Source organism: Jaculus jaculus, chromosome 1, assembly GCF_020740685.1.
Source record: "Jaculus jaculus isolate mJacJac1 chromosome 1, mJacJac1.mat.Y.cur, whole genome shotgun sequence".
In the NCBI taxonomy this organism is placed as follows: domain Eukaryota; kingdom Metazoa; phylum Chordata; class Mammalia; order Rodentia; family Dipodidae; genus Jaculus; species Jaculus jaculus.
Window position 1 is genome coordinate 247,763,041 of NC_059102.1, and position 19,546 is coordinate 247,782,586.

General features: G+C 41.0%; 1 protein-coding gene and 1 non-coding gene across 4 annotated transcripts in view; one reads left to right on the forward strand and one right to left on the reverse strand.

The window, feature by feature from the left end:
• The window catches only part of Lrrc36 (leucine rich repeat containing 36), an 86,099-nt gene that overhangs the window by 28,750 nt on the left and 37,803 nt on the right, over window positions 1-19,546 (reverse strand). The window contains exons 6-9 of one of the 3 annotated variants that reach the window (XM_045140053.1): window positions 14,155-14,282; window positions 11,240-11,291; window positions 8,040-8,477; window positions 5,537-5,826 (exon numbers count right to left, since the gene is read on the reverse strand). In XM_045140053.1, coding sequence (XP_044995988.1) covers window positions 5,537-5,826; window positions 8,040-8,477; window positions 11,240-11,291; window positions 14,155-14,282 — 908 coding nt within the window. Of the gene's footprint in view, window positions 1-5,527; window positions 5,827-8,039; window positions 8,484-11,239; window positions 11,292-14,154; window positions 14,283-19,546 lie in introns of all 3 variants that reach the window. The other 2 variants (XM_045140045.1, XM_045140061.1) reach the window with 2 other exon arrangements.
• On the forward strand, window positions 14,485-14,591 carry LOC123458188. The gene has a single exon (XR_006635486.1). It is a non-coding gene; the product is annotated as a U6 spliceosomal RNA (small nuclear RNA).

The window sequence follows — 19,546 nt, forward strand, 5'->3', positions numbered from 1 at the left end:
CACCCATTCTCTCTCTCCCTCCCTCTCTCTCTCTCTCTGCCTCTTTCTGTCACTCAAATAAATAAATAAAATATATTTTAAATTTTTCAAAAGGGTACATTGAGATTTTAACAATAAAACATGAAATAGTTTCTTTTTAATTCTATTCTATTCATTGTGTGTGTTGTGTGTGTGTGTGTGTGTGAGAGTGAGAGAGAGAGAGGGAGGGAGGGAGAGGTATGCCAGAACCTCTTGCAAGCAAGTACATTTTTTTTTTTTTTTCTGAGATAGGGTCTCACTCTAGCCCAGGCTTACCTGGAATTCACTATGGAGTCTCAGGGTGGCCTCAAACTCACAGCAATCCTCCTGCCTCTGCCTCCCGAATGTTGGGATTAAAGGCGTGTGCCACCACACCTAACGGAAGCAGTACCTTTAACCACTGAACTATCTTTCCAGTCCCCAAAACATGGACTAGAAATGAACATTTTGGGCTGGAGAGATGGCTCAGCAGTTCAAGATGCTTGCTTACAACGCTTGAGAGCCCAGGTTTGATTTCCCAGTACCCATGTAAATCTAGAAAAGATGGTGCATGTGTTTGGAGTTTGTTTGCAGTGACAGGAGGCCCTGGTGCACCAATCCTTTTCCTCCCTCACTTCTCTTGCAAATAAATAAATTTTTAAAAGCCAGGGATGGTGGTGCACGTCTTTAATCCCAACACTTAGTGGGAAGAGGTAGGAGGATCACTGTGAGTTTGAGGCCACCCTGAGACTATATAGTAAATTCCAAGTCAGCCTGGCCTGGAGACCCTACCTCAAAAAAAAAAAAAAAAAAAAAAAAAAAAACCCCAAATAAATAAATTCTTAGAACATTTTAGTAATATAGTTTCCCAAATAGCCTAACTATTGCTGTGGCTTTATCCCAACACATGGTTTAAGGTTTTGTTTTTTTTTTTTAATAATCATTTATGGCTGAGAATGTTAAAACAGATCAAGTGCTAAAGTATTACAAGACTGCCCCCTTTGGTGCATAAAAATCATAGCCATCTTCAAACTTCCTCCTTTTTAGTTTTTCTATTCTTTCTTAAAAAAATTTAAATTTATTTGCAAGTAAAGAGAGAGAGAGAAAGACATAGAGAGAAGATAGACAGAGAGAGAGATAGAGAGAGAATGGGCAGGCAAGGCCTCTAGCCACTGCAAACAATCTCCAGATGTATGTGCCTCTATGCATCTGGCTTTATGTGGGTATCGAACCTGGGTCATTAGGCTTTGCAGGCAAGTGCTTTATCCATCTCTCTAGCCTGTCTTTCTTTTTCTCTCTATCTCTCTCTCTTTCTTTCTTTCTTTCTTTCTTTCTTTCTTTCTTTCTTTCTTTCTCTCTCTCTCTCTCTTTCTTTCTTTCTTTCTTCCCTTCCTTCCTTCCTTCCTTCCTTCTTCCCTCCCTCCCTCCCTCTGTCTCTTTCTTCTTCCTTCCTTCCTTTTTTTTGTTTGTTTTTTTGAGGTAGGATCTCACTCTAGCCCAGGCTGACCTGGAATTCACTATATAGTCTCAGGGTGACGTAGAATTCACAGCAATCCTCCTAATCCCCAGTGCCAGGATTAAAGGTGTGTACTACCTTGCTCAGCATTCCTTCTTTCTTCCCTCTTCCTCCCTCACTACCTTTCTCTCTCTATTTCTTTCATACTTGGTATTAAACCTAGAGTCTCACCCTATTTTAACATTGTAACAAGCAACCTACCACTAAGCTATATCTCCAAAACTCTGAAAACTAAATAGGAAGTATTCAAAGAATCAAAATCAACCAACCTACAAATAAAAAGTTTCTGTGAACTCATACCAACTTACAAAGAGGTTTCCAACATCTAAGAACATAAGTAACTAGAAATAGTTGTTTTGACCAAATACCCTACATCCTTAGAGGGCAATAAATGGTTGATGCATGATTTATAAAATGACTGATGCATGATTTATATATGACAAAGGATCATGGGCCAGAAGACTTCTGGTTCATCCAACTAAAGAAAAGGCTTCATAATGGCAGTTAGATCTGGAGAAAAACAATTAACATTCAGACAAGCATGGGAATGGAAGCATTCTCTCTGAGGAACATATCCAAAACCAAGGGCAAAACTTAGTAAGAGCTAAATAATATTTATGTTGAATGATACTATCATACTATGATTTTTTATAGGTGGCCTGGTGGGGGCTGGAGAGATGGCTTATCAGTTAAGGCACTTGTCTGTGAAGCCTAAGGACTCATGTTCGACTATCCAGGTCCCACATAAGCCAGACACACAGTGACACAAGCGCACAAGGTTGCACGTGCACATGAGGGGGTGCATGTGTCTGGAGTTCAGTTGCAACGGCTGGAGACCCTGGTATGCCAATTCTCTCTGTCATTCTTTTTTTTTTTTTTAAATATTTTATTTATTTATTTAGGACACAGAGAGAGAGACAGATAGAGAGAAAGAGAGAATGGGAGAGCCAGGGCCTTTAGCCACTGCAAAAAAATTCCAGATGCATGGTCTCCTTGTGCATCTGGCTTACCTGGGTCCTATGGAATTGTACCAGTGTCCTTAGGCTTCTCAGGAAAATACCTTAACCATTAAGCCATTTCACCAGCCCCTTACTCTGTCATTCTTGCATTAAAAAAAAGGCAGTCTGGGGCTGGAGAGATGGCTTAGCAGTTAAGCGCTTGCCTGTGAAGCCTAAGGACCCTGGCTCAAAGCTCGATTCCCCAGAACCCACATAAGCCAGGTGCACAAGGGGGCGCATGCATCTGGAGCTTGTTTGCAGTGGCTGGAGGCCCTGGCGCGCCCATTCTCTCTCTCTCTCTCTCTCTCTCTCTCTGCCTTTCTTTCCATGTCTGTTGCTCTCAAATAAATAAATAAATAATGAACCAAAAAAAATTTTAAAGGCAGTCTGGTGGGTTTGCCTTAAAAAACAAAAACAAAAATAAAAATAATGTGGCCCAGGGTTGGAGAGATGGCTCAGCAGTTAAAGTACTTGCCTGAAATACCTAAGGACCTGGGTTTGATTCCCCAGCACCCACATAAATCCAGATGCACAAGGTGGCACATGCAACTGGAGTTTGTTTGTAGTGGGTAGAAGCCCTGACATGCCCATTCTCTTTCTTTCTGCCTCCTTTTTGCTGTTTCTCTCTCAAATAAGTAAAAATAAACTTTAAAAAATGGCCCAGCCAGGGATGGGATACCTTCCAGTGAGGGTCCCCTGATGCCCCCAAAACATTATAGGACATTGCCAAGACTCTTGGTTTTCCACCAGGAATAGATGGTAAGACCCTATTGCTGGAGACTCCACATATTTGGGCTGCAAGGCCACTGAAAAATCCTGCTGGAACGAAGCTGATAACCTCCTCCATGTATACCAGCTCACAGAAAGCTGGAAGAAGCCATTCTGCATGCAGTTCAATGGGAAAGAGAGAGAGAAATCATCCATGATGATACTCAACAGTGGACACTGTAAGCCTTATATTTGGTCAGCCAGGCCAAATGAGCCAACGGGTACAATACTGGCATGTCTGTCATGGTGGAAACCAACTACCTTCTAGTTGAACTGGAGGCCCACTCCATGGGAGGGAATGCATCCTTGATACTGAAAACCTAAAACAGGGATAGTCATGAGCCCTAGGGGTATAACATCTGCTGCTGTCTGGCTATATGTATATACTATGCTCATCAAACTGCCCAGTAAGCACTTCTCTTAATATTCATACCTATATATTAATGCTACTCTCACTTTTGGTAGAGAATCTTCTCTTTTCAGGTGGCAGTGACCTTGGGATGACTCAGAAGGCATCATGGTGCTAGAAAGAAGTGACGTTGTGGAAAAGGTGGCGGAAAGAATGTAAGAGCCAAAGGAAGGGTAGGATTCCTTACAACGTGCTCTTCCAGACACAAAATGGCCTGGATATCCATGACCTCACAGTGCCTGATACTACCTACACAAGACCATCATAATAGGAGGAAAAGATGATGCCATCAAAATAAAAGAGAGACCGATTGAGAGGGGTAGGGGATATGATGGAGAATGGAGTTTCAAAGGGGTAAGTGGGGGGAAGGAGGGTATTACCATGGGATATTTTTATACTCATGGAAATTGTTAATTAAAAAATAATAAATTAAAAAAAGGAAAAAAATGGCCCAGTGTGGTGGTGCATGTCTTTAATCCCAGTATTCTGGAGGCTGAGGTAGAAGGATTACTCTGAGTTTGAGGCCAGCCTGAGACTACATAGTGAATTCCAGGTTAGCCTGGGCTAGAGTGAGATCCTACCTCAGAAAACCAAAAATAAATAAAAAATAATAAGTAATAAAAAATAAATTATATTGTGGGAATGGTTTTTTGAGGTAGGGTTTTTCTCTACCCAAGCTGACCTGGAATTTACTATGTAGTCTCAGTGTGAACAATGATTGTTTCGAAATTTACTTTTATTTATTTGAGAGACAGAAAAAGGCAAATAGAAAGACAGAGAGAGAGAGAATAGGCACACCAGGGCCTCTAGCCACTGCAGATGAATTCCAGATGCATGAACCACTATGTGCATCTGGCTTATGTGGGTACTGGGGAATCAAACCTGGGTCCTTAGGCTTCTCAGGCAAGTGCCTTAACTGCTAAGCCATCTCTCAGCCCAACAAAGATTTTTTTTTTTCTCTCTCTCTCTCCATATATATATATGTGTGTGTGTGTGTGTGTGTGTGTGTGTGTGTGTGTGTGTGTGTGTGTATATATATATATATATATATCTTTATTTATTTATTTATTTGAGAGAGCAAGAGAGAAAAGAGAGAAAGAGGAAGAGAGAGAGAGAGAATGGGCATGCCACGGCCTCCAGCCACTGCAAAGTCCAGACGCATGTGCCACCTTGTGCACCTGGCTTATGTGGGTCCTGGAGAATCGAACCGAGGTCCTTTGGCTTTATAGGCAAGTGCCTTAACCTCTAAGCAATCTCTCCAGCCCACAACAATGATTTTTTTTTCGAGGTAGGGTTTTTCTCTAGCCCAGGCTGACCTGGAATTCACTATGTAGTCTCAGGGTGGCCTTGAACTCACAGCTCTCTTCCTACCTCTGCCTCCTGAGTGCTGGGATTAAAGGCATGTGCCACCTCACCCAGCTCCAACAATGATTTTTATAAAAGCTACTTCAAGTAAGTTAGCCACCTGTGCCTAAAGAATATATAAGCATAATAAGACTACAAACATCCATGTCACAGAGATCTTAAGAGTCTAAGGCTCTTGCAACTTCTCTATTCCTTCCTGTGTGCAAACTCTTACAAACTATTAGTTAAAGTACTTCCCCATCATATTTATGCTCTGGACAGTTCTCTTATGATAGAATTGAAAAAATGGTGGTGGGAAAATAATTTTCTCAAAGGCAGAAGTATCATAGGCTTTAGCTAGTAATTTTGACCACAGCCCTCTGAAAATCCCCCAGAAATCCTAATACTATTGATGATAGCCAACACCATCCCCATCAAGACCACATTCTGATCTTGAGCATTTACATACAGACACACGCACAGACACACACACACACTACTTGCCTTGTTGCTTGTCACATCATGGAAACTATGCTTTGGATTCTGGTTGGCAAGAATATTGTCCTTCCGCTTGAATCCTCTCCTTGATGGGCTTATTGACCTCTTCGTCAATATGTCTCTGTTTTCTGAAGTCCCTGGAGGCAATAGCAGTGTCCGAAAAGAGTTTCCCACAACAGAGTTGTTTGGAAAAGGACCATGTGTTGGTGCTGAATCACCGAAGCTACTGGATAACTGTTGCTCTACATTGACCAGCAGAGTAGAGTCACTGTTGAAATGGGTTGTAGCATACAGATCTGTGGAGCAAAGAGGCTGGGAGGTGAACCTGCCCTCCAACTCTTATGGCTCACATCCATCAATCGCTATCTAGGATGGTGTCCAAGGGCCATGCTAACTTCTAGCACACATTTTTAACTCTCTGGACCCTTTCTCCCTCCACCTAAGAAGACCTCAACTCTAGTTAAATGCTCCCAGCCTACACCTGAGCAGCAGAACATGGCTAGAGAACAACACACACCTATGCTGACCTCCCTTACTTGAACTCATAGGCAAGCTTATCTAGACCCTTAGTACTACTCAGCTCTCCTCATACATTACTCTGGTCAGTTTATTTCCTCAGAGGGTTATTTCACATATTTTCACTTCAAACTTCTAATTCCATCTTGTTCCTCCTTCCTCTTGGGTGCTGATCTATCTTTCACCAAGAAAACAGAGACAATGAAAACATCCATGCTATTCCCACATTAAATCTATCAACTGTCTTGTATTGGTAAGCATAGATCCTCTGCCTCCTTGTTAAATACCTGTTTGTTGTTGTTCTTTTTTTTCCCCAAGGTAAGGTCTCGCTCTAGCCCAGGCAGACTTGGAATTCTGTATGTATTCTCAGGGTGGTCTTGAACTCATGGTGATTCTCCTACCTCTGCCTCCCGAGTGCTGGGATTAAAGGTGTGCACCACCACAGCTGGCTTCTTTCTCACTCCTGATGGTGGTTTCTCTTTATCAACTCAACTTCAGATTCTCAGGGGGCTAAGGATCAGTTCTTAGAGCTCTTTCCTGTCTATATTCACCCCTAGGTGAGAGTCTTATCCACTGTCATAGTTTTAGTATGATCCATAGATTATTATCCACAGATTTATATTTTTAGCTATACTTTCTTTCCTGAACCTTAAACTGTTATGTCCAATTATCAAGTTAGTATCTAAACGGCACCTCAAACTTAATATAAAATCCAAAATTTTGATATTTATTTTAAAACTTGTCCCTCCCCCCATTCTTATCATCTTAGTAAATGTTAACTCAAAATATCCAGCCATCCAAACTTGAAACCTTGGAATAATTGGCCCTCTTTCTCTCACACTTTGTCCATCAGCAAATCATAGAGTGCTGTCTTCATGAGATATTTGTAGGTTTGAATCTTCAGAACATATTTCCACCACCTCTATTGCTACCTCTCTAGCACAATCCACCAACTCTTATCTGGGCTCTAATCTCTTGAATAGCAGTTCTTATTTCCACTCATGCCCTCCTGGATTCCATTCTCAACCAGTACCCAGAGTAATCCTTAAGTAAGCTCATGTTACTCCCCTAAAAACCCTCCAACTACTTCTGATGTCACCTAGAATGAAAGTTTGGTACCCCCTTAAGTTCATATATATATATATACACACACACACATACATACATACATATATATACACTTCACGTACCTTATTCTGCTGCAGCCACACTAGATTCTCTGTTTTACTTGAACTCCACAGGCAATGCTCTAGCCTCAGGGATCTGCACTGATAATGTCCTCTATATTGAAAGCTCTCCCTTGACCACCAAGTCACCCACATGGCTTATACTCTCACTTGCTTCAAGTCTCAATGTTTGTGGTGCCTCATCAGAATAATTTTCCCTGGCCATTCAATCTAAAATATTGCCTTGTTACTCCCTATGCACTCGTGATATTTTCCATCACAGCTCTTATAACCAACATTTTACATGAAAACTTATTATCTGTCTTAATTTGTTAGAATGAAAGTAAAGACTTTTTAAAAAATCATGATAAAATAGACATGGAATTTGAATTTTTTTGCTACTTTATTCTAGTGTTAGATCAGTATCTGGCAAATAACAGATGCTCAAAAAGCTTAGTAAATGAATTAACAAATCATTTAAGAACAATCTCTATCATGTACTGTGAAGCTAGATTCTTCTAACTCTGAATAGTACTGACTGTGGCCAGGGAAGACTAGATGCTGCTGGAAATATATCCTGGGATGCTAATTAACTAAAATAATATTTAGTTGTGCAGTTCACATTTCTATAAAATTTCTCTACTGTATCTGTTATGTTAAACTTATACCCTCCAGACTTCTGAAGTTCCATGGACCACTGGTGACCCTGGCATACAATTTAAGAAATACTAATGCAACTTACAAAATATTAACTTCAAAACTCCCAGTTATACTTTCCATCTGCATGCCCATGCAAAAGGCCTGTAAAACTGACAGGAGGCTATTACCTGAGCTAAGCTTCAAAAGCCTTCCTGTGCTGGAATCCGGGTTTGACAAAGAAGTCAGTGAGTCTCCACAGGAATGGTATGAGGTGGCCTTTGTGTCATTAGAAGGCTTTATGTTATATTCTCGGCAGCTCTTGCTTTTCTGAGGCTTTTTGACAAGATTTCCAGGCAGGCATAGACTTTGAGAATAATGGCTATCGTAATTTTCCAGACCGACATCAGAAGGTAACTGATAGGGAAGGATCTGATTAGAATCACCCACATCCAGGCGTTTACTCAATGAGACATCATGGGTAAGTGGATACAAATCAGACTTTGGTATCAAGTCCTTTTCTGGAGAACTTGAGGTTTTAATATCTGAAAAAGATACTCGGTATCCATCTCTAGTCATCTTCTCTGGGGATCGAACTGTGGACTGACGAGGCAAGTAGTGTCTGAATTCTAATCAACAAGGTGGGGAAAAACAAAATGAGAATCTACTTGAGATACTTATGCTCACTAACCCAGAAAAGTTTCTAAGGAAGAGGTGATTTCTAATTTTGATATATGGTAGCAAAATGACAAAAGGACTTCTATATGAAATACAAAAACAACAAAACATGTGGAACATTCAAATAAATAAGTAAAGAATTTGTAACATTCAGGGAACAAATTTTATATGAATAGAATCCTTTAAGAAATTTAGAAATTTCCTCCTAAAATTGTACTTTCAGAATTGTTTAGTTCCCCAGAGATTCTTTTGTCTCTACCTCTCAAAGGATCAGGTTAGAAGTGTGTATGGTCATGCCCAGCTTTTTATGTGGGTGGTGGGAGTGAACTCGGGTCTTCTCAGGCTCTCAGATCCTCATACTCTTTACTCACTGAGCCATTTTTTGAGCTCCCTTTAGCTAGTAAATTTGCTTGTTTTGTTTCTTGAGGCAGGGTCTCTCTATATAGATCAAACTGGTCTAGAACTTGAAATCCTATTTCCTCTACTTCCCAAGTGCTAGATCATAGGTGTGGGCTACTATGAGTTGGTATACCTTCACATGATAATTATGATTTTGCGTATTGAGTTTATTGACAATAGTTGGCCTATGATTTCATAAACTCCTTGCCTGCTGCCGCTCCCAAACTCCAACCAAAAGCTCTAGGCTCACTCATTGGAAACTGCTCTCTTAAGCTGATTAATTGGCAGGGAATGCAAAACTCTAAAAATGAAACTCCCTGGGCTAGGCATTAACCCAGTTATAAAGCATTTCTTTCAGACAGCTGTTATCATCCAAAAGCCTCATAGCTGGGCAAAGTACCACAGCAGACAAAAGAGAAGGTTCTGTGCTCTTCCGTCCTTTCAGAGTTTCATATGCTGGGAGGGCTTCCCTAGCAAACAAAGTACTCTGTACGGGGTTAGCCATATTAACTCTTTTAACATAGATGCTCCTAAGGCCCTATAAGGTCACCAATGTTTTACCAAGCATCAGCGTATATAATGTGATAAAGGCTATGGAACAATATCTTTGGGTAACAGAAATACATTAAGAACTTCTGATTTAAGTAATGAAAAATTAGATAATTTGACTCTTTTCCTTTTGAAGGTGTATAAAAATGGGATGATAAGTATTTTTAAAATCAACAAGGGGCTGGAGAGATGCTCAGTGATTAAGACATTTGTCTACAAAGCCTAAGGATTGGGGTTCAGTTCCCCAGTACCTATGTAAAGCCTGATGCACAAGGTGATGCATGGGTCTAGAGTTTGTTTGCAGTGGCTAGAGGCCCTGTCACACCCATTCTTTCTTTATCTGCCTCTTTCTTTCTCCCCCTCTCTCTCATATAAGAATAAAGAACATAAAATAAATATTTAAAAGCAACAGGGGCTGGGACAATGGCTCAGCAGTTATGCGTACTTCTTTGTAAGGCCTGTCAGCCCAGGTTCAGTTCCCAAGTACCCATGTAAACTGGATGTCAAAAGTGGTACAAGCATCTGGTGCTTGTTGGCAGTGGCAAGAGACCCTGGAGTAACCCCCCCCCACACACACATATACATGCAATAAATAAATTCTTTTTAAAAAGAAACAAAGAGTTAGGAAGATAGTGAGGAATTTCTAGATTGAAATCTAGGAAACAACATATTTATCATAGAAAACTACTTTTACCTTTTTAGCCTTAAAGGTGAAAGGAACAAAAATACAAGTACAGGTTCTACCCAAGGCAAAGGAGGTGACCATCCCTCTCTACAACACACACAGACATACATACATATTAAGAGTAAACTCTGGGCAGGACACAATGTTCAGAATAGGAGTAAGATGTAAGTAAGTCAGTTTTGATAGTCATTGATAGTCCAGGTTTGCAATCTGGGTGGTTTAGGGAACCTTAAACTGGAATTAAAGTGATCCCAGACTGATAATGTTCTAAGTACTTGGCAGAAGCAAATTAAAGTCTGTTCTGCAAAAGAAAAACTCACTTAAGACTAATAATTGTTACTTCAAACAATTATTCAAATATAATAGCTAGCAATGATCCTAGACAATCAAATAAAAATAATAATATGAATAAAAACCGGCAGGGAAAAAAACCAAACAAAACAGCCAGGCGTCGTGGCATGCACCTTTAATCCCAGCACTTGGGAGGCAGAGGTAGGAGGATTGATGTGAGTTCCAGGCCAGCCAGGGCTAGATTGAGACCATACCTCAAGAAAACAGCAGGGAGTGGTGATAAATGCCTTTAATCCTAGCACTTGGGAGGCTGAGGGAGAATTGCTATGAGTTAGAGGCCACCCTGAAACTACCTAGTGAATTCCAAGTCAGCCTGAGCTAAAGCAAGACCCTACCTTGAAAAACCAACCAACCAACCAAACAAACAAACAAAAAACACAAAACGGGGCTGGAGAGATGGCTCAGTGGTTAAAGGCACTTGCCTGCAAAATCTTCAGGCCTGGATTCAATTCCCCAGTACCCACATAAAGCCAAATGCACAAAGTGTCACATGCATCTGGAGTTCATTTTCAGTGAAAAGAGGCCCGGGTGCACCATTCTCTCTCTCTCTTAAATAAAAAGCCCAGGAAATATCAGATATCATGAATAATATATACCATATAGTTACAAAACTAAGTTTAGTTGACCAAACACAGACCCAGAGCTATAACATCATTAGCTCCCAAACCTCATCACATCCAGATTTCTCTGTTAATGTGGGAGGAAATATTCAGTGAGGAAAATATTTACCATCTTCTGGGTGGTTGTCACTTGGTATCTCTCTTCTTGTTGCTTCCTGCATCTAAAATAAGTTGAAAGTTTAGAAAGAAGGGCTGGGCAAGGTAACTCATCCCTTTAATTCTAGTACTTGGGAGGCTGAGGTAGGATTGTTGTTGATTTCAAGCCAGCCAGCCTAGGCTACAAAACGAGTTTCTGGTAAGCATGGGCTAGAGTGAGACCTTGCCTCAATAAAACAAAAAATCAAAAGTAATCTCAGAGGTATGTTTTGATGTTTTTTTTTTCGATGGTTTTTAAAAGTAAGTTAGAAATGCTGTCGAACTTTATAAATTGGAATAGCCTTTGTCTCTATTTCCTTAAATCAGTATTAAGGGTTTAAATTTGTATTCATTTATTTGAAAGAGAGGGGTGGGGGTAGAGGCGGGGGGCGGGGGGGAGAAGAATGGCATGCCAGGGCCTCTTACTTCTGCAAAAGAACTCCAGATGCATGTGCCACTTTGTGCATCTGGCTTTACACGAGTACTGGGGAATCAAACCCAGGACAGCAGGTTTTACAAGCAAGTGCTTTAAACTGCTAAGTCATCTCACCAGCCCTTTAAAAATTAATTACTTAATTGATTAATTAATTTATATTGAGTGTTGTTTTTTTTTTGTAGTCTCTATGTAGTCTCAGGGTGTCCTTGAATTTACAGTGATACTCCTATCTCTGCTTCCTGAGTGCTGGGATTGAAGGCATGCATCACCATGTCTAGCTGTCTTGTTTTTTGAGGTAGGGTCTCACTCTAGCCCAGGCTGACCTGGAATTCACTATATAGTTTCAGGGTGGCCTTGAACTCATGGTGATCCTTCTACTTCTGCTTCCCAAGTGCGGGAATTAAAAGTGTGCAACACCATGCCTGTCTAACATTTTTTAAATAAAATATTTTATTTATTTATTTGCAAGCAGAGTGATAGAGAGACATATAGACAGAAAGAAGATGGGTATGCTAAGGCCCCCAGCTACTACAAACGAACTCCAGATGCATGGGCCACTTGGTGGGTACTGGGGAATTGAACCTAGGTCATTAGACTTTATAGACAAGTGCCTTAACTGCTGAGTCATCTCCTCAGCCCCAAGAGATTTTTTTGTTTTGTTTTTGTTTTTAATATTTACTTGCAAGCAGGGAGATACAGAGAAGAGAGACAGACAGAGACAATGGGCATGTCAGGACCTCCAGCCACTGCAAATGAACTCCAGAAGCATGTACTGCTTTGTGCATATGGCTTATGTGGGTACCAGGGAATTAATTGATCCTGGTCCTTAGGCTTCTCAGGCAAGCACCTTAACCACTAAGCCATCTCTCTAGCCCTCAAGAGTTTTTTTTGTTTTTGTTTTTTGGTTGTTCAAGGTAGAGTCTCACTGTAGTTCAGGCTGACCTGGAATTCACTATGTAGTCTCAGGGTAGCCTCGAACTCACAGCGATCCTCTTACCTCTGCCTCCCAAGTACTGGGATTAAAGGGATGTGTCACCACGCCCGCCTAAAGAGGTTTTTTTTTCCCAAACATTATATTTATTTGTTTGAGAGACAGCATTGGGATGCTTGGTCCAAGTTCTCTTCTATACCTTTTTTAAAAAAATTTTTATTTATTTATTTGAGAGCGACAGACACAGAGAGAAAGACAGAAGGAGAGGGAGAGAATGGGCACGCCAGGGCTTCCAGCCTCTGCAAACGAACTCCAGATGCGTGCGCCCCCTTGTGCATCTGGCTAACGTGGGACCTGGGGAACCGAGCCTCGAACCAGGGTCCTTAGGCTTCACAGGCAAGCGCTTAACTGCTAAGCCATCTCTCCAGCCCTAAAGAGGTTTTTTTAAATGGGACTATAGAGATGACTTAGCACCTAAATGCACTTTCTTTCAAAGCCTGCCAGGCCCAGGTTCAACTCCCCAGTATCCACATAAAGCCAGATACACAAAGTGGCACATGCATTTGGAGTTCATTTGCAATAGCAAGAGGCGTTGGCACACCCATTCATTCTCTCTCTCTCTCCATGCAAATAAATAAAAATATTCTTCCTCTATCTATTTTCTAGTTTCATTGCTTACAAATTTATAAGTTCTGCTCTTTGTATCATATTTGCTCACATAATGATTACACAACTTCTGCCATTTTTCAACAACTATTTGTTTTTTAAAAAATATTTTATTGTTTATTTGAGAGAGAGAGACCAAGAGAGACAATGGGCACACCAGGGCATCTAGCTACTGTAAACGAACTCCAGACACATGCACCACCTTGTGCATTTGGCTTTCATGGGTCCTGGGAATCAAACCTGGGTCCTTTGGCTTTGCAGGCAAATGCCTCAATTGCTAAGCCATTTCTCCAGTCCAGTATTTGTTATTTTTAATTTTCTCCAATTATTGTGTCATCTTGACCTTCCCATTATCCATTACTTCCGTACTATCTTACCCTTTAATTTTCTTCTGTCTGTTACACAGAAGAGGCAGCTTTTGGGCAAGTCACCTTGAAATGTAAGAGTTCCTTATTAAAAGGTAGAGGTAGGAAATTTAAGGAATCAGGGTACAGGAAATAGAGGGATCGAGTAAAGAAAAAAATTTTCTTTTTTAAAATTTTTTTATTTTTTATTTTGTTTTTCAAGGTAGGGTCTCACGCTAGCCCAGGTTGACCTAGAATTCACTATGTAGTCTCATGGTTGCCTCAAACTCATAGCAAACTCCTACCTGTGCCTCCCAAGTGCTAAGATTAAAGGCATGTGCCACCACACCCCGCAAGAAAAGAAATTTTATAACCAGCTCCAAATTGTTAACAGTTGCATCCCTATTTGAGGACCTGGCATAAAATGTACTAAGCTTACATGTACAGTAAGTATGACATTCACTTATTAGTATTGGCTAGTCAATAGATCAGCAGGACAGTGCATATATTACCTGTGTCCCCAGTGGGAAAATGTCTGATTTCTGACCTGATGTACCATTGTCTTGGATTGCAGGGTCACTGGTTACGGAATCCTTTATTTCCCGGTTGGAAAAGGGAATAAAAAGTCCTTTGTTTGAGTCTGTGTTAAAAGAAAAGGAATACAATGAAGCTCTGACCAGATTTCAAAGGCTGAATGTCTTATAGAAAGACACTGGAGGTGAAGTCACAAGAATGAATGCTAGTTCACGGTGTCATTTGGAAACCATGTGAACCTTGGGCAAATTCCTTCACTTTTTTGAATTCTGTTTTATTTTTTTGTAAAACAGTAATTTAAAAAAATTATGCTCACTTCTGCAGCACATATACTAAAATTGGAACAATACAGAGAAGATCAGCATGGCCCCTGCTCAAGGGTGACACACAAATTTATGAAGTGCTTCATATATTAAAAAAACCCTTTAAGCTGTATATCTTTCAGGATTGAATTGAGGCTAAAATAAGATAATGGATATGAGATGACTTCATAAATTATGAAGGACTCTATAAAAATTTGGAGGAAGGCAAATGGTATTTTGTATACTTCCTAAGTGAACAAATAATGAACTCTGACATTAATTCAACAATCTCCTGCTATAAGAGATGCTGGGAATAGACTTCTGGCACTCCACAAATCTCCAGGGCTCTAATCAGAGTTGGCACTGCTTCACAGTTTCAAACCAGCCTATTTCTGCATTTATTTCCTCACTTGTAAAAAGAGAACAAGTAATCAGGACCAGTTTCAAAGAGGAGAATGCTAAATCCTTTGGCCCCGTATTTTCTGCACATGACTAGATAAATAACTTTAAGAGGGAAACCAAAGACTATATTCTAATGGTAGTCACCCCGGATACTGATATCAAAATGATTCTATTCAAAAGTAGGGTGTGGTGGCACGTGCCTTTAATTCTAGCACTTAGGAGGCAGAGGTAGGAGGATTGCTGTGAGTTCAAGGCCAGCCTGGGACTACATAGTGAATTCCAGGTCAACCTGGGTTACAGTGAGACCCTACCTCAAAAGAACCCACTTAGAACCAGGCATGATGGTGTACAACTGCTATCCTAGCACTGGAGAATCAGAGAAAAGAGGATGCCAAGTTCAGGGCTAGCTTGCTCTTTATTTTCTAGGTTAGCCTAGGTTTTCTGGAGGAACTTGGCTAAAAATAATTGCATTTATTTAGGAAAGTTCAAGCAAAATTATATAAGAAATTATAATAGTTTCAAAACCTTGGGCCTTCTTCAAACAATGAACTCTTTTGCTCATTTCTTTCCACCATCTCTGGCAACAGAAAATTACCAAGAGCTGTTTTGAGTGAAAATACCAGGTGAAAGGCAGCCTCCTGAGAGTCAGCCCATCAGTCCACTGGGGCCTTTAAGATGCTTTTTATTTATGAGTTGCAAGCAGGGCTTGAAATGTTGTGCATAAGATACTTTTTCAATATTGAACTTGACAAAATTGCTTTTCTCAAAATAACATAAGCTCTGGGTCTTTATGTTCTCTGGTACCTATCACAGGAGTACGATAAACAAAATGAAGTGAAGCAGACAACATTGGCTGCAACCTGGTCCTTGGAGAAAAGGCAAATGGTCAGTATCCTCTGGTTTAAGCTCAGGGTCCTCTCACCCTCATCCTGAATAAAACATTCTCCCTCCAGCACAGGTTTTTTTCTTTTCCTCTAACTACTTTCTATTCAAATAAATTTTCCACAGGTCAAGTGCTTTGCAAAGTGCAATCATGCCTTCTGGGCTTCCACTGTAGACCACCATTTTTTTTTTTTTTTTTTTTTGAGGTAGGGTCTCAACCTAGCTCAGGCTGACCTGGAATTCACTCTGTATTCTCAGGGTGGCCTTGAACTCACGGCGATCTTCTTACCTCTGCCTCTGGAGTGCTGGAATTAAAGGCATGCACCACTACACCTGGCTCTAGACCAACATTTCTTAAACAGCCCCAAAGAGTTCCCCACAAAAACACAAGTATACAAAAGCAGTATTTTCTTTCCATATTTACTTATTTGTGTGTATGTGCATGTATATAGGCATACCAGTCCTTCTTGCCATTACAAACAAACCCCAGGTGCCTGTGACTCTTTTTGTACCTGGCTTTACATGATGTTGGGGAGTTGAGCCTGAGTTGGTGTTGCAGTCAGGCTCACATTGCTGGTAGAAATCACCCAACCAAGAACAGTTTATGGGGAAAAAAAGGTTTATTTTGCCTTACAGGTTTGAGGTGAAGCTCCATGATGGCAGGGGAAAACAATGGCATGAGCAGAGGGTGGATATCACCTCCTGGCCAACATAAGGTGGACCATAGCAACAGGAGAGTGTGCCAAACACTAGCATGGAGAAACTGGCTATAACACCTATAAGCCCGCCCCCAACAATACACTCCCTCCAGGAAGCATTAATTCCCAAATCTCCATCAGCTGGGAATCTAGCATTCAGAACACATAAGTTTATGGGGGACACCTCAATCAAACCACCACATTCCACCCCTGGCCCCCATAAACTGATAACCATACATGAAGTAAAATACAATGCATTCAGTCCAACTTAAAAGTCCCTATAGTCTTTATCAATTCCAATGATGTTCATATAGTTCCATAGTCCAAGATCTTTTAACTGAGCCATAATACCAAAAAATAACCTCAAAAAACCCATAATGACACAGAATAAACATTCACACTGCAAAATATAGTATTGGGCATAACAAAGAAACATTTAGTCAATACAAGGCTTAAAACTATCAAGACAAACATCAAACTCTGTAACTCCAAATCCAACAACTCTAGTCAGTGACAAATCTCCAAGTCTGATAAAATGTCGAAAAGAGAGGGTCATTGGATTTGCAATGCAGTTTGTTTTGTGGGAGCAAGTGCCTTTAACTATTGATCTATCTCACTAGCCCACAGAAAATGTGCTTTTTTTTTTTTTTTTCCTTTTTTTCAGAGTAAGGTCTGGCTCTAGCTCAGGCTGGCCTGGAATTTACTCAGTAGCCTTAGGTTGGCCTCAAACTCATGGTGATCCTCTTACATCAGCTGGGCTACCAAATTTGTTAATTCAGAGGGGAATAAAGCTGAGTTTGAAGAGCAGGACACTCCTTTAGCATTCAGGCCCTCAATTTTCAAAGTCAGCATTCCTTCTGCTATCCCAATGCAAAACAGATGGTCCAATCTTAATGGTTGTAATGTCTTAAACAATTACAGATGAATGGACACTGTTTCTAGCCTGAAACTTTCATTTCTTTCTGTGTCATATTCATTCATTCATACCACTCCATTTCTCTGCAACACAACATTGACAAGTTCTCAGAATATGGGAGGAATTCAATAAGCCTCTTATACAAACTATCTTTAGCCCAGTCAAGACAAAGCTCTTTCTTCCCCTCATAAACCAAAGCCTCAGAGTACAGTTCTTACTTCTTCAAGGTCTTTCATCTGTAACCAGAATGGTCCACCAAACTCTGCCTTCAGCAATGCAAACTATCTTTTTAGGCCAAGGTTTCAAATCCTTCCACAGTCTTCCAGCCAGTTTCACGGGCTTAATTTTTTTTTGGTGCAGGGGTGTCAGTTTCAAGGTAGGGATTTGCTCTAGTCCAGGCTGACCTGGAATTAGTCTCAGGCTGGCCTTAAACTGAAATCCTCCTATCTTAGCCTTCCAAGTGCTAGGATTAAAGTCTTGTGTCCCCACACCTGGCCAAATCAGTTTCGAAAGGCCAAAGCCACAGTCAAGTTTCAACTCCCCACTTCTTGGTACCAATTTTCTGTTGCAGTTACCTTCTTGTTGCTGGGACAAAGCACCCAACCAGAAGCAGCTTATGGGAGGAAATGGTTTATTTTGGCATACAGTCTTGAGGTGAAGCTCCATGATGGCAGAGGAAAACATGGCATGAGCAGAGACTAGACATCACCTCTGTCAAAATACATGGGATACCTCAGCATGAGAACAAGTCAAACACTGTCAAGGGGAAGTTGGCTATGATACCCACAAGCCTGCCCCAACAATGCATCTCCTCCAATAAGGCTCCAGTTCCCAAATTTCCACCAGCTGGTGACCTAGCATTCAGAACACCTGAGTTTATGGAGACACCTAATTCAAACCACCACAGTATAGTAATTACATCTCAATGAAAATAAAACTTTCCTACTCCCCTCAAGAAGAATAAGTCTATGATTTTTTGTTTGTTTGTTTTTTGAGGTAGGGTTCCACTGTAGCTCCGGCTGGCCTGGAATTCACTCTGTAGTCTCAGGGTGGCCTTGAACTCACAGAAATTCTCCTACCTCTGCCTCCTGAATGCTGGGATTAAAGGCATGCACCACCACTCCAGGTGAGTCTATGAATTTTGATAATGGATTGAGATTTCAAATCCAGGAACAAGTTTCTGTCTTGAAAGATTGGGTGAGGAGGAATGCCAATGCCAAGGCTAGTTAGGCACCAGCAGAAAGAGTCTTGAAAATGAAGATAGTGAATTTGGCTTAGAAAATACTGCTTTCAGGACTAGAGAGATGGATCAGTTGTTAAAGGCACTTATTTACTTGCAAAGCTTGCCAGCTGTGTTGGTTTGATTCAGGTGTCCCCCATAAACTTAGATGTTCTGAATGCTAGGTTCCCAGCTGATGGAGATTTGGGAATTAATGCCTCCTGGAAGGAGTGTATTGTTGGGGGCGGTCTTATGGGTGTTATAGCCGGTTTCCCCATGCCAGTGTTTGACACATTCTCCTGTTGCTGTGGTCCACCTTATGTTGGCCAGGGGGTGATGTCCACCCTCTGCTCATGCCATCGTTTTCTCTTGCCATCATGAAGCTTCCCCTCAAACCTGTAAGGCAAAATAAACCTTTTTTTCCCCATAAACTGCTCTTGGTCAGGTGTTTTCTACCAGCAATGTGAACCTGGCAACCTAAGAGATGCCTTGCAGTGCTGTAAATACAGCTTGATGGACTATTCTGGTCAGAGTTAAAAGACCTGAATGCAGTAAGAACTATGAACTGTGATGTTTGGCTTATGAGGGTGAGAAAGAGCTTTGCTTGGACTGGGCTAGTTTGTGTGAGAAGCTTGCTCTTATGCCCATGTCCTGAGAAGTTGTGCAGGGTTGCTTTGCATAGAAATGAGCTGGTATGAACAGAGGGATATGGCACAGAAAGAAAAATCTTTGGGTGAACTGCTGCCCATTCAGCTGCAATTGAGAGATTACAACCTTTGAGATTAGGCCAGCTGGCCTGTAATGGGGCAACAAAAGAATGTAGATTATTTTGAAGGGGCCTAAATGCTCAAGGAGTCCCGTTCTTCAAAGTCTGCTTTATTCCCCCTTGGATTAACAAATTGGCACCCTACCTGGTATTGTGGAGTATAAGAAATGCTGGAAAGAGAGTCA